This window comes from Elephantulus edwardii, unplaced genomic scaffold (assembly GCF_000299155.1).
Source record: "Elephantulus edwardii isolate Elephantulus edwardi_28Jun2011 unplaced genomic scaffold, EleEdw1.0 scaffold00066, whole genome shotgun sequence".
NCBI classification, from domain to species: Eukaryota; Metazoa; Chordata; class Mammalia; order Macroscelidea; family Macroscelididae; genus Elephantulus; species Elephantulus edwardii.
Window position 1 is genome coordinate 4,480,379 of NW_006399816.1, and position 17,576 is coordinate 4,497,954.

The 17,576-nt window shown below is 37.8% G+C and overlaps 1 protein-coding gene across 1 annotated transcript; it reads left to right on the forward strand.

The window, feature by feature from the left end:
• The first annotated feature begins 203 nt into the window (after nt 1-203).
• Nucleotides 204-15,868, forward strand: RCN2 (reticulocalbin 2, EF-hand calcium binding domain). The gene is made up of 7 exons (XM_006888276.1): nt 204-437; nt 843-948; nt 4,494-4,690; nt 9,553-9,666; nt 13,834-13,930; nt 14,827-14,969; nt 15,565-15,868. Exons 1-7 carry the CDS (start codon nt 294-296, stop codon nt 15,715-15,717), a joined length of 954 nt encoding a protein of 317 aa, XP_006888338.1. The 5' UTR covers nt 204-293; the 3' UTR covers nt 15,718-15,868.
• Nucleotides 15,869-17,576: the final 1,708 nt, after the last annotated feature.

Genomic DNA, 17,576 nt, shown 5'->3' on the forward strand with positions numbered 1-17,576 from the left:
GCAGTTCGCCTCTACGCGATCCTGGGCCGGCCCCAGCCCGCCACATCGTCTCGGCCCGCCCCCAGAGCAGCGCCGACCAATGAACAGCACTACTCAGAGCCCCGCCCCCTCGCCGCCGCCATATAGGCCTGGGCCTAGCCACCCCACTACGGCCGGCTGCGCCCGTTTCAGCATTCCACCCAGAACCTACACAGCCGCCCTTGTCTGGTCGTCCGCAGAGAGCCGCCGCCGCCGTCTGGGTCCCCGCCCACCTCTCTTCTCTCCTCTTTTTCTGTTCACAACGGGCCTGAGCGATGCAGCTGAGCCCGAGGCCCGCGGTGCTGGGGCTGCTGCTTCTGTACGCAGCGGTGGCCGGCGCCAGCAGCGCTGAGGAGCTGCACTACCCGCAGGGAGAGCACCGCTCGGACTACGACCGCGAGGCACTGCTGGGCGGCCAGGTGAGGTGGCCAGGCCGGAGCGGGGAGGGCTGGGCCTCGCATCACCGCCCGCCGCGGGCTTTGTCCCGGGACAAAGGGGGACTGGCAGGCGAGGCCTGGCCAGGCGGCTGGACAGTGCGGCCGGGCGGGGCGCAGCGATGCCCGCCATCCTTGCCCCTCGATCTCTAGGGGAGTCCTGGGCCTCTCTGAGCCCGAGAAATGGCGCGGCCGGGAGCCGAGTCCCTTTAAGAGACCCTGTTCTACCTTCTGAACTTGGGGCTGCATCACTGAGGCTGTGTATAAGCGGAGGAGGCCCCTGAGAACAAGTGAGATCACCCCGACACTCTATAGTTAAAGGAAGGCTGTTGGTGGCCATTGGCCTCCACTGATAGTAACGTTTGCCCCTTGTGTATTGCCTCCTTCCAGGATGAAGTCGATGAATACGTTAAACTCAAGCCCGAAGAGCAGCACAAAAGACTGAAGTCAATCATAAAGAAAATTGACTTGGACTCAGATGGCTTTCTCACCGAAAGTAAGATCAATCCCACGACTAAAGATGCAGAAATCCCTTTGTAGGGACAGAAACATATGCATTTTAAACATGGGTAACTGTTGAAAGTAGGTTACTTGCAGCCTAACAAATTAGAGATGCAGTGTGAAGGAAGAAAGAGCAAAAGGAAAAAGAAAAGATTTTATTCCTTGAAGAATCAGATATAGGGTACCAAATACAACTCGGTGCTTTTCCACAGTAAGAAAAGGGGAAAAAAAAATCATTAACCCCGCACTGAATGTGCAATTCATTCCTGGAAGGCGTCTTTCACTATTTAAAAAAATTCACTAATAACAGGTATATTAGGGAGCTCTGGTGGCCTAGTGGTAAGGAGTTGTGAAAAAAAAAAAAATCATTAACGACAATATGATTCACTTAAGCCCAAAGCTTTCTGAAAGTATTTAAGATATGTGTTGTTTGTGTTTTATTCCCCCTACACACTTGTTACATACATGCGTCATTAGCATTTTAATCCTTATGTTAATTTTCTAAAAGCAAGTAGAAGACCTGTTGCATGGGAATTGTTTTTTTTTAACTCACAAAATGTTTGAACTGGTAGTGACTTTGAGAGTCATCCTGTCTGCCGCTCCCATAAACATGAAGAAACTGAAGCTCTGAGAGAGAAATGACTTTTCCAAATAATTGACAAACTCAGGGCTAGAGTTCAGGATTAAAGGGAGCTCTGATGGCATAGCCAGAAGCAAGTTGCACTGCTCACCCAATGGTGGTCCTGCTCCAACTGTTCAAAGCCAGCAAAGTTTCACCATGGGAGAAAGAAGAGCCATTTCCGTTCATTATAGCTTACCACCTCTGAAAACTGAACATCTGAATGCTCTTAGGTAGGGTGTTTAGTCAAATATTAGGAAATCAGAGTGATTACTGAAGTTCCAAATTAATGTCTGCACTACTGTTTCTCCCCATTCCTTCACTCAAGTGTTGAGCCCTTTGAACTTTCTAAGATGATTCTTTAACAAGATTCAGACAGTAATTACTGTGACCATAAATTATTTTGCTACAACTAATGAAAATTTGCTCACAAATTAATGAAGAAATTGCTTGAGACTGAATTGCAGATTGATCGTTAAATTTAAGATGTGCTCTCAATGAAGTAGTCACATTGGTGCCTTCAAAAGTCTTGAGTATTGATTCCTTATACACAGAAATCTTTGTACCCTTAACTTATTCAATAAGAAGAAGTCCCTATTTGGTTACACTAGAATGCACCGAGTAAGTTGACTTGGAAGTCAGGGTGGTACTTTTCTGCAGTGTCTGCTTCCTGGTGCTTGATTACTAGTTTACAGTAATTGTACATTTTTTTTCTACCACATCATAGATGGTATTTCTAGGTATGGCTGTTATCTGTCTTGCTTCCAGCCCCACAGCACCTTGCTCCAGAATCAAAGCTTCATTTCACATTTACGATCTTTGACAAGAATGGAATACCCAGTATGCAAGGTGAGCACAGTTTCACGTTTGATGTGGTAAAGCCTACGTGAAATTGTTCGTCACCGAATAGTAAATAGGCAAAAGGAAGCCCGTGCTTACCTTGCTATTGGGTAATCTCTTTCTCTCTTGTCAGGGTCAGGTTATGCTTAACTATATAATCATAAATATTTAAAACAAAAGATTAAAGTGTTAGTCCAAATCTTCATTTCACTTATTAAAAAACAGGCTCTGAGAGGATAAACTATAACTTGGCAGAACTGAAGCAAGAGCTGCCCCCTGTCCACTCTGCCTTTTACTATATAACTTTAAATAAACTAGAAGAAAGATTCCTGAAGCGAATGGAAACCCTTTCCTCTTGGAGTCCCTTCATGCAGTGTTGTTAATTAGCATTTTGAAGTCTAGGACTGTATTTCAAAGGGCCTTGAGAAGTCTTTAGTTGGTGTTTGAACCTTGAAGTCATGTATAGATTTGAATCTGGCCAATACGATATTGACTCAGCTGCAGTTCAGAGCAACCCTATGGATAAATGGATCTGAACCCTGCCATATCCTGAGTCATCATACTAGAGCCCATTTCTACAGTCATTGTGTCAATCCATCTTATTGATGCTTTTGAACAGTGATGTTAGAGAAGAGTACTGAAGATCCCATGGACTGCCAAAAGAACAGATATATCTTAGAGAAGGTGCAGCCAGATGAATGTTCCTTGGAGATAAATGATATACTTAAAGCATGTTTCTAGGAAAGGACATCATGCTTGGATAGATGGAGGGATGGCAAAGGAGAGGAGGACCCTCAACCAGGTGGATTGGTACAGTGACTGCAGCAATAGGCTTGAGTGTGTTAGAGATTGTGAGAATGGCATCAGATCGGACAGAGTTCAGATCTGTTGTTAGCCTAGGGTAGCTATGAGTTGTACTTGACATGATGGCACCTAACAACAACCACATTACAAATACTATATTTGCAAATACTCATTTTTCCTTTCCTCTGTTTTTGAAAATGCCATATAGTAGATATATCTATGAGCGGATTTAAACATTGTTCTCAAATTGTATATTTGTGATTCAGAAACTTTTCCATATCAAGTACAAAGTCAAGACAACTGTGGTAGAGGGACATAATCATAATTGCTACTCATAATTTTTTTACATGTCCTCCACGTGTTTTATGACATAGCTAAAGGGTAATGGTTTCCCAAACTTTAATCACTTGGATAACTTTCTTCCAATTTTTTTATTAGTTTATAATTTCTGATTTCTAAAAGACATTGCAAGCTCTCAACTTTTGGTAGGTGCTGCACACACCCATGGAGCTCTGGTGGCATAGTCCTTAGGGAGTTGTACTCCTAACCCAAAATTTGCGGTTCAAATCCACCAGCCACTCCACAGGAGAGAGATGAGCAGTCTCCTGTGCACTTTTATAGCTTCAGAAAACCTGCTGGATGGTCACCTCTGAATTGGTTCTGACTTGATGGCAGTGAGACGAGACCTGTATAAAACTATCTGGTTAAGAACCCAGCAGAAGAGTCTTCTACTCACAATTTAGGCTTTTTTATTGTATTATATCTTATTTCCTGTAGTAACAGCATTGATTCAACTCAATTAAAAAAATTTTTTTAAAGAAAACTTCTGTCCCTTCGATAAATGAAAAAACGGTATATTCTAATTTATATTAAAATTCACAACTTAATTAAGTAAAAGCTTTGTCATTCTCTTAAAAACTTAGTCTGCAAAAGTTATTTGCAACTTGTTGACTGGTACTGAATGGGAAAAAAATGACAAATGCTGCTTTGAAATTAATTGGTAATTCATTTAACACATACTTACTGAATCGTAAGGTACTTCCTAGGTACTTAGTGTGTGTCTCTACTCATGGAGCTTACATTCATTCTGGTCATCACTTACTCTTGGACCAGCCCTGCCTCGGTCCCTATTTTTTCATCAAGGCCAAGTCCTCACTTGAGATTTACAAACACTGATGACGTCCCCCACTAATAATCTTTTAAAGATGTTTTTGAAGTCCTCCCCGCAGCAGAATGAACTTTTAGGCTCACTGTATCTGTGCTTTTGATGCTCATAGGTGAACTCAGTTCATGGATTCAAATGTCTTTTAAACATTATGCGATGCAAGAGGCAAAGCAGCAGTTTGTCGAATATGATAAGAACAGCGATGATATTGTGACGTGGGATGAATACAACATCCAGATGTACGATCGCGTGATCGACTTTGATGAGAACACCGCTCTGGACGACGCGGAGGAGGAGTCCTTCAGGCAGGTGAGTGCTTGTGCACCAGCTGCGCTTTTGATCATGCCCTGTATCCCTTCACATGCCTTCCTGCGTGAACGAGCACAAGGACCTGAGATCACAGGCTGGATTGCCTTGTTTTCTAGGCACCTCTTCCACCCCAGCAGTCATTTTAATGGTCTTCTTCCTTTATAGCAGGTTTGGGACTCTTACTCTGTATTACCTCATGTCAGTGCCTCTGTTTGTTTCAGCTGCATCATTGGTCAATTTATTTCTAACACCATTATGGAAGAATTTTTTATCATTAGCAACCTCGTTTTATATAAAATCTTTTCTTAAAAAAAACTCAGGACCTCTTTTTTTATTAATTTTAATGAAAGTTTACAGAGACTTAAAAAGACATAATATTTCAAAATTAACATGAGACAGTATTTACACTTTTAATTTTTTTATAACTCAAAAGTTGATTTAAACGTCATTTCTGATTGTTAAATGTGATGCTTAAAAGAGTCTACTTTATTTCTCTATTCCATTTAATGCTTCTTTGTTATGTATTTAATGATATAAAAAATAGTTATATTTTGAAAGCACAGTATTATTTCAAACTGAAATTTTCTCATCCTTACTCTTAGCTCCCATATGTTACATTTCAAATGTTCAAATTTCCTTTGGGATAAGCAGGAGTACGATCTAAAATATAAAAAAAACCAACTCAGTACCACTGTGAATTCTGTTGTTTCCCTTAGTTTTGATTTGTCAAAATACATGCCTCTTAACCAAGCACAACTGAGAAAGATAATCTTTACTTAGGAGTTAATAGAACTATCTCAAGATTTTTTAGTTAAAAATTGAGTAGAAATTTTTCAAGACTTTTAAATCTTTTAAACTATAAAAGTGTGTCAACTCAAATAAGTGCAAGTTTCAGAAATTCACCATGTGATGTCAGTGTGGATGTTAAGAGTTCTTATTTTCTAGCTGTCTCTATATCCGGTTCTACCATTTAACAGCTGTGTATTTTGTTAAGTTAGTGAACTCTGCTTCAATGTTCTCTAAAAATGAGTATAATATTAGTATGGAGACTTGGTACTATATTAGCAGTTGAACTGCTAAGCAGGTCTATTTTGATGAAAAAAAATATTGTTTAGGAAAACACAATCATACATTAGTTTATATTAACTTTTTTAAAATACTTGGTCTTTTGTTAACTGTATAAGCTTCATGTAAGTCGAGATATATAGGGGCAGATGTACCTTTTAGTGGCTGGTTGGTTGATTGGTTCCCCTCTCCCCCTTATTTGAGTGTTTATCTGATAGCAGACTAAAACAAACCCACTGTTGTTGAGTATGTTCTAACTCAGGGCAAGCCTCTAAGAGAGAATAGGAATGCCCCGTAGAGTTTCTAGGGCTGTAAATCTTTATGGGCGCAGACTGCCACATCTTTTTCCAGCAGACCATCTGGTGGGTTCAAACTGCTGACCATCACTACTAGGACTTCTCAGCAGAATATTTTCAGCAGAATAAAGAGGTTAGAAGTTAGTGTCTGCATTGATTTGTTAGTGCAAAAAAGGAACAAATGGTGATAATGAGATTTGGGATTGTGTCTTCTAGGCATCATCCTTTGTTAATGAAGTTAATTTATTTCAAAAGCTTCTTTGAAGTTTTGGAGCTCTAAAACCAGACCTTGGTGTTATGTCAGGATTTCCCTACTAGGAAACAAGAATATTTTAAAATCTTACTAAAATCAATTTCTAATTACCATTTTTTGAGAGTGACTGAAAGAAATATCCCATAATAAAGTTGTAATGTGCTATTTAGGTTATATTTAAAAAATTGATGAATGATGATCACATAATAGATAATGCTACTGGAAAGAAAACTGTCACTCCTTCACATTACTAATTATGTGCAATTTTTCTTTTAAACTAGATTTTACTTAATGCATGTTCCTCTCTCCATTACCTAGAAGATCTTCACAATACTATTTTTTTTAATAACATTACTATTTTAAGAATTAATTTAGTGAGACCTTAAAGGAATTGATGCAGATCCCTGAAGTGAACATTTCTCAATGGGACTCCTATGGCTTTTATTTTGACATTCCTAATAATATGTCTCTGTCTTCTTTAAGAAAGTATAATCATATTTTATTAGAATTTGATGTAAATAACCCCCTACCAGAAGAAAGTAGAGATTTGTCAAAATAAAAAGTAAAGGACAAAGGCAGAATTGATCTTAAAATGCTAGCATACATTTAAAACCATAAATAAAATATATGGCTCAATAAAAGAAACTTCTTATATGGAAATATATTCAGAAACAAAAATCCATTTTATACCAGAGTTTTATTTTCTTTTTAATAAGTTTACTTAGAGGATAGAAACAATCTGGAGTAATGACCCTATCATATCAGGCCTTGTAAAGCCTGAAAAAGCATTTCCTTATGATATGATGAACCATTCCAGTCAGCACTTTCAAGGAGGATAATTAAGATTCAGGGACTTACCTGGCAAATGCTCAATTGCACTAACTTCTAGCGTCAGCTGCTGAATATGCCTGTACAAGCAATACTTATATATGTAGACTATAACCTTGGATGTGACTCATCAGAATTTTTAAGACCTAGAGTTTTGTTTTACTATCAGAATTTATCTATTTCCTCATGCAAATCATTAGTCTACCAAAAGATGGCAGTTGTGTTCCTTACAACTTTCTCTTAAAATACACAAACAGAAATTATGGTAGTTATTTTTCGACTATAACACTCACAAGAGTTTCATGAACTCTCTTTTTTGTTGCTATCTCTTATAAATTTGCCATTTTTAAAGAAAGAAACTTAATACTTAATTGGAAGGAGTTCTGGTGGCTTAGTAGTAAGGAATTATGCTGTCAACCCTAAAGCACGTGGTTCAAGCCACCATTTGCTCAGTGGAGAAAGGTGAGCAGTCTGTGATTTACTGCCTTTGAAAACCCGCTGTAGGATCAGCTGTGAGTTGGCTCTGACTCAACAGTACACAACAACTTATTGAAGTCTTTAATAATGAGTTTAATAATAATTAAATAAATTGTAATCTTCAAATGAACATGCATATTAAAATAGGCATTACTTTGTTTTATTGCAAAATTTATGATCTGTGAATCAGAAAACTTTTTAAAGAATTCTCAGCTTGTTGAGAGTCTTTCTTCCCATAGGCAAATCTGGTTCAATTCCACGCCCTCTGCTGAAACATGGACCTTTTTTGCTGCAGAGTGAAGGCTTCTTTCATAAGGAATCTAGGCACTTGGTATTTTGAATAGTGGTTTATTCAAAAAGAACTTGATTGATTTAGCAAAACACCCTCAGTTCTTGGCATTCTTATTTCTCTACTTCTCTCTATATTAAATCCTGCTGTAAAATGTAATTATTTATTCTAGTTACTTAAAATTAAAATCCGTCAAAGTGAAAGTCATTATTTGAGGACAAGTTGGGCCATTTTGTTTTGTTTTCATTTGTGTCATGTTTGGGTAGCTTGTGAAGACTGCATGTTAAAAAGACTGAATTCTTGGAAAGAAGATGAGCTGTCTAAATCAGGCATTGTAAAGGAACTAGTTTCTGCTTTAGGAAGATAATTGCTACTTAGCCCTCTCTATTAGTCTAGAAAATTGAAAGGAGCATTTCCTTTCAACAGTGAAACAGATTAAAAGTGGTTAAATATTTGAAATCATACTTTTAAAAAATATATCCATTTCTGAGAAGGACAACTAGAATATTCAAAAAGGAAATAACATATGATTATCAATATAGCAAGGATCCCTGGTAGCAAAGTATGTAATGTATCGACCCCTGACCAACAGGTTGGCAGTGTGAACCTGTTTGAGTGTAGTATACCAATTGATCTTCAGGAGAAAGGTGAACAGTGTCCTCCCAGAAAGACTGACAGCCTTGTGCTGGAGGGTCTCTCTGAGTCGGAGATGACCGACAACAGCGATTTTCATTTTGTTGTTGTTCTTAGAAATACACTATCATTTCTTTCCAAGGCTCTTGATTTTCAGAGTGCCTTAGATTCAGTCTAGCTGAATCATTTTATTACCTGAGCAAAAATAAAAATAAGAAAGAAAATAAAAAGCTCTTGTGTGTTTATTTAGTCTGAAAATGAAACCATTTTGATATTTGATGTTTGTTTCTGAACATAAAGAATTAGCACAATAAAGCGTCTGCTAAGAATTTACTTCCAAATATTATATATAAATACAGATAGTATGAATACTTCCCTATGAAGGAATTTTTTTTTAACCTGCTAACATTTTTTATAAGTCATTTTGGAATACTAGACCCTTTTCAATTTGAAAAGGCCCCACCAATTTAATACATGGTCTACATTTATTGGGTTTTGATATCCAAAGAAAATACCGAGATTGTTAATAGGAGGTACTGTAGTACTAGTGAATGAACTGAATCAAGTTTCATATATTTTATCTGTATTTCTGACCTTGATCAGATAGAAGTGATTATGGTTTCTCAGTCAAAAATAATAATAGCTAACTAACATTTTTTAAATACTTAGTGTTTAGACAATTGCTTAATAAGGATACTTATCCCAGATGCTTGAGATTTTTATCCTGATTTTACAGATTTGGGTTTGGTTTCTCTGTAAAGAGACCAGCAGCTTGATCTGATTGACATATCTAGTAAGTGACATTGCTGGAATTCAGATCTGGGTCTATACTTGTCTTATATAAATGTTTGTTGTTATTTGTTCAACCTACCTTTGAAAGAATAATACAAAGATAGAAAGTTTGAGAATGTACTTTAAATTTCCTGTATGTTTTCAACGTGCTAATGTTGTAATACTAGCAAGATCTTTTAAGTCTTGTTCTTTTTTGTCTTTTATTTTTTTTTTTTTCAAATTTTGAAAGCTTCATTTAAAGGACAAGAAACGATTTGAAAAAGCTAATCAAGATTCAGGTCCTGGTTTAAATCTTGAAGAATTTATTGCTTTCGAGCATCCTGAAGAAGTTGATTATATGACGGTAAGAAAGAAAAATATTCAGAGAATTAATAAGTGACCAAAACTTTAAGACCTGTGATTACTAAGGCTTTATTATATTATTGTGGTTGTTGTTGTTTGGTACCATTGAGTTTAGTACGACTCATAGCGATCATATGAACAACAGATCTGAACCCTGCCCTATCCTGGACATAGTCATCCCTGATACACTTGAGCCCACGGTCACTGTGTTATTCCATCTTGTTGAAAGTCTTCTTCTCTTTCACTGATATTCCACCTTTCCTAGCATCCCTTTCCAAGCAATACCCCCTGCTAACAACATGCCCAGAATATGTGAGATGAAGCTTGAGCATCCTTGCAGTTACTTGAATTTGAAGGGACAGGAAGATCCAAAATTTTATCCATCTAAGATTAGAATTGGGAAGGAGGGTTTGGGTGGCCATGAAGAACCAAAATCCTGTTGCCTTCGAGTCATTTTCAGCTGATAGCACGGAGATAGTAGGGTTTCCGAAGCTGTCATCTTTATGGGAGCAGACTCCCACGTCTTTCTCCCATGGAGTTGCTAGAGACTTCAAACTGCTGACCTTCTAGTTAGCAGCAGGTGTTTAACTACTATGCCACCAGAACTCCTAATGTAACGAAAAACCAGACCAGACATTTCTATGAGTCTATTGTATGGCCTCAACTTATGTGATGTGGTTCCCTAATTATCTCAGGGAAAGACAGTATAGCCTTTTGTTCAGTGGAGCACTGTCACAGGTTACCTTGGATAACAAGGCTGCAGATGCTTTCTCCCCCTGAAGCTCTATGGCAAAACTCTGCCCGTATCACCACTTCCCTCACCACTCACCACTGTGAGACTTCTGATTTCTCACTTGGCATAAAGTACATGACCTAGTTTAGAAAAAGTGCAGGCCACATCTGTTGAAATGCCAAAATTAACTTGGGGCAATATTATTGTGAGCAAGAATGGCAGTCAGAGGATGCTGGATCTTTATATTCTGGGATATAAGGAAACAACGGAAGACTTTGAGAATGAGAATGACCAGTGAAAACAATGAAGTCGCATACACATTATGTGTTACAACCTAGGTGTATGGGTTAGCAATGGAATGGCATGGCATAGACTTGATAAACATTTTGAGGAAAGTGTAAACATGACTGAATAAATATGATGCCAAGGGAAGAGTCACAGAGTTTTGAATTTGTATGACAATGATAGAAGATAGTACCATTGATAATATGAGGGAAGAGAACCTGTTATCTTTGATCTTATAGCAGTGTGTAAGTAGTGTTTCCTTTCAGAGCACTTAATTCTTGTTTTAATTGTTTTTGTAAATTTGTTTTACCCTTCAAGGATAGATTACAAATAAGAAAGGGGAAATAGTGTGAGAACAAGCTAAATGACCCTACTTTGAATTTAAAACCAAAATTTAAAGTTCTCATTGATACTGTTCCAAAACTACCACTAGAAATATGTCTGTTGCCTCCCAAGAGGATTATTTTCAATAAAGGTAATTCCTCTGATTGATGGTTCTTAACTTTGATCACAGACAGACTCCTTGAAGAATCTGAGGCACATTCTGAATATGCCCCAGACAAATCATAGAATGCTCCTACCACAAAATATTAGATTGTAATTTTAAGAGATGCTCCAATTTCTTCCCTTAAAACTAGGTTTAGATTGAGATCTCCTGGTATTTATTTATAACATACTTGATTTAAAAGAAAACCGTTAAATGAAGAGGTAACTCCTATAAGTCTAAGAGAGGAAGGTAATAAAGGAAGTGCTGGAACATCACATGGGGAAAAGGTCATCTTGACCTAATATAAATAGCTTTGCCAGAAAGATTCATTGATAAGCCTTGGATAGGGGTGAGGTTTGGGGTGATTGAGGTAGATAGGGTGGAAGAGTTTAAGTTTTTGTAAAGAACCGCAAATTCAGATTACTAGGTAGAACATCAGTTTGAGAATGGGAATGACCAGTGAAAACAATGAAGACACATTCACATTATGTATGACAACCTAGGTGTATGGTTTGGCAAGAGAATGGCATGGCATGTAAAGGGATTAAGGTAAGGATCTTTTTTTTTTAAAAAAAAAAGGATTAATGTGAAGAAGGGCAGTATGCCAAAAATAGCATGAGATTGTTCATAGAGTCTGAACTGACTCATGGCTGACCTTCCAGTAAGTTTTTGGAGACTGTATACAGTTGAAGGTTGGACAAAGAATAAGGAGACAGAAGAAGAATCATTGCCTTTGAATTGTTATGTTGGCAAAGAGTGGTGAATACCCATGGACTGCCAAAAGAACAAACACATTTGTCTTGGAGAAAGTGTAACCAGTGTACTTCTTAGAGGCAAAGATGGTGAAACTTTTCTTCACATACTTTGGGCATGTTAGGAGAGGCCAGTCCTTGGAAAAAGACATGCTTGGAAAAGTAGAGGTCATAAAAAGAGAGGATGACGCTCAACAAGATGGATTGACACAGTGACTGTAACAGTGGGCTCGAGTCTGTCAGGGATGACACAGATGGCACAGGTAGGGCAGGATTCAGATTCATTGTTCATCAGATCTCTATGAGTTGTTGTCAATTAGAAGGCACCTAACAACTGATTGCACAGGAGACAGCCCATGTTTCGCCTTTGGAGCTGCTAGTGGATTCACACTGCCAGGAGGTACTGGCTTTGAGTTTGTGGTACAGCTTGCTGTGGACTAGGCCACCAGAGTTTATTGTTTGTTATTAGGCGCTAACAAGTTGGACCTAACTCATAGTTGACCCTCCAGCAACAGGTTTTCAGAGACTATAAATTGCAGAGGAGAAAATTGTTCATCTTTTCTTCTGCAAGAGCGACTAGTGGATTCAGACTGCCTGCCTCTATCTTAGCAGTGCAGTGCCTTATCCACTAAGCCACCAGAGCTCCCTAGAGATTGCATGTTGTGTGCTGTGAGTTGGAACTGACTCATACCTGACCCTCTAGCGAGTTTTCAGAGGCAATTAATTACAAGAGAGGAGATTGCCCATCCTTCTGCAGAATAGCTGGTGGATTCAAACCACATGCCTTTGGGATTGCAGCACAGCTTCTTACCACTAATCCACCAGAGCTCTCCTTAGAGATTTCTTGAGATTGTGAAAGTGGAGCTCTTCTTGAGTGTTGGATGTTGTTCTTAATGCTTCTTAGTTTTTGTTGTTAGGTGCTGTTGAGTCCTCTGCAGCTCAGTGACTGCATGGACAGCTGTGAACCTTGCCCTATCCTATGCCATCTTCACGATCTCTGCCATGCTCTGGCTCATTGTTACAGTCAGGATCAATCCATGTAGAGTCTGGCCTCACTCACATCTTGGGGCCTTAGTTATCACTTAGCAGAAACTCTAACCTGACTGAGTATACCAGCTCCAGTCATCTGCTGGGCTGGCAGATACTCTGTCTCAGGCCAGACAGCTTCTTTTTGGGGGGTTTTATCCTCTATAACTTTCTGGGTATTTGCTTGTTTGTTTTAGAGTTTGCTTTTGTAGGTAACAGTTTTCTGTACTGTGGTAGCTTGCATGTTGCTGTATACTGGAAATTATGCCACAGGTATTTTAGACACCCGTAGAGTCACCCATAGGGGCAAGTTTCATGGTGCTCACAGACTTAAGAAGCAGGACTAGCCATCTACTAAAATAATAGGCCTTTGAAAATCCTGGGGATGCTACTTAGTGGTAGGGGTTTTATTCTTATTTCCAGATCCCAGTGTTTAAGGAAGATTGTCCTCCGGCGCTGGCTGAAAATCGCCTGTGACTTCATCCATAGCCACCGGTGAGAGTCAGCGCCCAGAGCCATCAGGGGCTTTAAGCTCGTTGTCCACTGCCGTGGTGTGGACAGCTGAAACCCAGGCCCCGACAGGCACCTGGGACCGTAGTCCCAGGTATGCTGCTCACCTGCTCACCCTGTTCAGCCTCAGACCTTCCTCTGTGGAGGTCACTAATACCCAAGCCTGCAGGCAACACTGTTGAGACCACAGGAGAGAGAGCAAGCTGGCTCTCTTCATCTCAAATAAAGCTGCTTGTCTAGGAGGGAAAGATTCCCTTGCAATAAAAGACTACTAGAAAACCAAAATAAGCCTTAAAAAAGTTCTGTAATAGGGTTGATTCAGATGGTGCTGAGATTGAGTCTTCTGACTAATTTTTTAAAATGAACCTGTTCCAGGAATTTGTCATTCAAGAGGCTTTAGAAGAACATGACAAAAATGGTGATGGATTTGTTAGTTTGGAAGAATTTCTTGGTGATTACAGGCGCGATCCAAGTAAGTAGCCTTGGAGGGATATATAAGGATAGAAAAACACAGAATTAAAGAAGAATGAAACTGAAAGGCAGCCTAGCTTGATGAGTGCTCTGTTGACAGAGAAAGGGGAAACAAGAAGAATTGTGCTTCATTTCTACTTGTTCTGCAAAATTAACTGTAATATAAGTTGCACGAAAGGAATTTATAACTTATCTAAGAATGGTTTTTAGTTCTGTATCCAGAATCATTAAGCTAGATCCGTATCCTTTTCAAATAAATGTAATTGTAATGAAAAATTCAAATAAAGGAAGCTTCAATTTTAATTTTTTTTCTTTGTTCCTTGGAGGTTTTAATTTTAAACCAAATCCACTATATTTCCATCTTAAAGGGAAAGAAACCGAATACTCTTAAGTACTAGTATAAGATGTAAAAAATGACTGAGTGAAATTAGAGGAGTTTGTGCACTTAACCTTTTTGTTTTTTATCGGTAGTTGTCTTTCAGGATTGTTATTAAAAGCATCAAATACCATTTTCAAATTGGTTGCCAGTTGTCCTAAATTATATGTGGCATTATTTTAGAAGAACATGTCAGAAACTATATATTTCATGTGGTATACATTTATAAATTAAATACAATCCAAATAAAATCTGAGAAACTAGATATCTAAACAAATGGTAGTAGTTAATAAAATCACTAATTGATGACAGTATGCAGCTGTGTCATAGCTATTAATTAAATATCACTTGTCACTTTGAAAAATTATTACTTCGTTTGTATTCCAGAATTTTTCAATTAAGTAATCCTATTTCAGTAGGCTTCCTTTAAATAGTAAACTGCCTTTAGTTTCAGTATATACCAAACTTACTGAATACATGTTATGTTCTTATGCATATATCTGTGTTTTCTTTCTTTTAAGCTGCAACTGAAGATCCAGAATGGATACTTGTTGAAAAAGACAGATTTGTCAATGATTATGACAAAGATAGCGATGGTAGACTTGATCCCCAAGAGCTATTATCTTGGGTTGTACCCAATAATCAGGGCATTGCCCAAGAAGAGGTAAGTGATGCAATGACTTTTTCCTTTCTTCATTTTTATACTAGAGGAAAGGCACTTCAAAACAAATCTTAAGCAAGAACATAAGACGTGATAGAGTTATTTCAAGTTGATATATTTTTGTTTTGATTTAAATCTGTGAATTGTTTCATATCATCTGGGACACAAGGAAGTTAAGGCTGTTGTCTTACTAATTTGATAGTACAGTGAATAGAATAATAGAAGTTTACATTTACATTTATCTACAGTGGTTGTCTTCTGAGGAGCTTAAAGTGGTTTGTATTAATTTTACTTGTGATGTGTTTTATTTGGTTTGAATGGATAAAAGGAAGAACCTAACAGAAATTCAGACGGGAGATAATGAGAAACATAGTAGACAGACCCAGTTAAAAAGTGTAAGATCTGGAGGTACTGGAACTAATCTTAATGAGTACTTGGCACACCTAAATGGTTTTAGCAGATTAGAAGTCGTCTTCGTCGTCGTCGTCATCTTCTTCGTCTTCTTCTTATTATTATTATTATTTTGACCTGAAAATGTGACTGTTCTGCTAAAAAACCGGTTACTACGTGTAACACCTTATTTTGTTTTATTTTAAAGGCTCTTCATCTAATTGATGAAATGGATTTGAATGGTGATAGAAAGCTCTCTGAAGCAGAGATTCTGGAAAATCAGGACTTGTTTCTTACCAGTGAAGCTACAGATTATGGCAGACAGCTCCATGATGAATATTTCTATCATGATGAACTCTAATCCCTACCTATGTTTGAGTAGAGTACTGACTCCTTTTATAACTTGTTACCAGCTTTACTTTTGTGAGGAAATATTGATGTTATCAGTTTTACACACTAAGTCTTACTCAGTCAAAATCATTTTAATGTAAATTATAATTTTGGCCTTTTAGAAGAGAAAAAAACCTCTGGTATTTATTTCACAGTATATTTGAAGAAATAAAACATTGATATTGTGCCATATGACACTAAAGTCTTTCCGAAATACTCCATCTGTTTGGTACTGTATTGTGGAATTGAGTTGTATGAATTCAGTTGTATTTCCATACTTGAAAAAACATGGAGCATTTTCAAGATGCCTGAACAATATTATTTAAGTAATGAGTGACTAAACTATCAACTTATGTTTTCTCTTAAGTAGATTTAATTTGGGAACTGACATAAGAAAGGACAATGTTTTTTTAGAGTTAGCATTTTGTTCTAAAACCTTTTAAAGGAACCTTTATAAAAACTTAGACTTCACTTATTAATGTTGAGAAATTCTACTTAATTTTAACAGGTTTCTGTAAAGGATTTTATTGTATGAAATAGAACTTTATATTTTTGCATATGTATAGATAGTAATTATATTTAATGTATAACAATAGCATTATGGTGTGTGGAATTTGACATTGTCCAGAACTATTTTCTTTTTTTCACTGATTAAACATGAAATGTCCTATCTTTTTATATGTTTGTTTGTTTTTCCTTACTCTGTCAGATAAACCTTGATTTTAGTGTAAGTTTTGTTGTGTTCTATAAAATCTCTCATATCCTTTTCTGTAGTTAAGTGTTGTCAGAACTTTAGAATTTATTCTTATTGCATATACTTATTTTGCCCCTCTTTTTTTTTTTAATAAAAGAATCTTAATTGAATGTATACTTGACATATCGTAGTTGCTCTTGTAGCAAATTCTGTCTGGTCTTGCTCTTTGGGGCAATTCTTAAGAATTGCACACATACACACAAAAGAATTGCACATGTTTAATATTATCAGTAGAGGAAATTCTTACCAGTGAGGCTTAGGGGGCACCCTGGTGATGTAGTCCTTAGTGCGTTGCACTGCTAACCCAGTATTGATGCTGTTGAATTATGATGTCAGCAAAGAGTACTGAATGGACTGCCAAAAGAACAGGCAAATCTGTCTCAGAAAAATGTGCTCAGAGTGCTCCTTAGAGGCAAGAATGGTGAAACTTGGTCTCACCTAATTTGGGCATATTATGGCAAAGAGGGACCCTCCTTTTCCAGGTGGCCTCAGGTGTTTGAATCCATCAGAGGCTGTGCGGGAGCAAGGAGGACAGCTTCCTCTCCTGATTTACTGCCCTGGAAATCTTTTGGAGGGTCACTGAGTTACACCCTACTCTATGGCAGTGAGTTCAAGTTGAGCATAATATCAGTTATAACTAAAATTGTACTTAGAAAAAGTTTGTTCAGACTGAAATGATCAGTTTTAGTCTCATTCAGGAGATCAGTTTACCTACCTATTAAGTAAGGATACAGTGAAAATGCAAGGTGCACACGGAGTGTGTTTAACCCTTAACATAAAGCTTGGTGGTTTGAATCTACCCAGCATTGACAAAAAATGGCCATCTGCTGTCTACTGCCGTAAGATTACAGCCACTGAAAGCCATTTGGAGCGTGGTTCTGCTCTGACACGAGTCAGTCACGAGTGAGAATCTACTCAGTCACCACTGGTTGGCTTGGAATAAGTGAGAAGGAATCAATGTTTCAATATCTCTGATTCAAAGTCAGTTTTTTAAGTTTTCTCTTAAAAATTACTTTTATTTATCAGTGAATGTGTCAGCTTCACATTTTGTTGTTTTCATCCTAAATTTTGTCATA

Bases quoted from the DNA above. Each gene is read 5' to 3' on its own strand.
- RCN2 (XM_006888276.1), top strand. From the start codon at position 294: ATGCAGCTGAGCCCGAGGCCCGCGGTGCTGGGGCTGCTGCTTCTGTAC. The intron at 438-842 runs GTGAGGTGGCCA...GCCTCCTTCCAG, and splicing joins AGGCACTGCTGGGCGGCCAG to GATGAAGTCGATGAATACGT. The intron at 4,691-9,552 runs GTGAGTGCTTGT...AAATTTTGAAAG, and splicing joins AGGAGGAGTCCTTCAGGCAG to CTTCATTTAAAGGACAAGAA.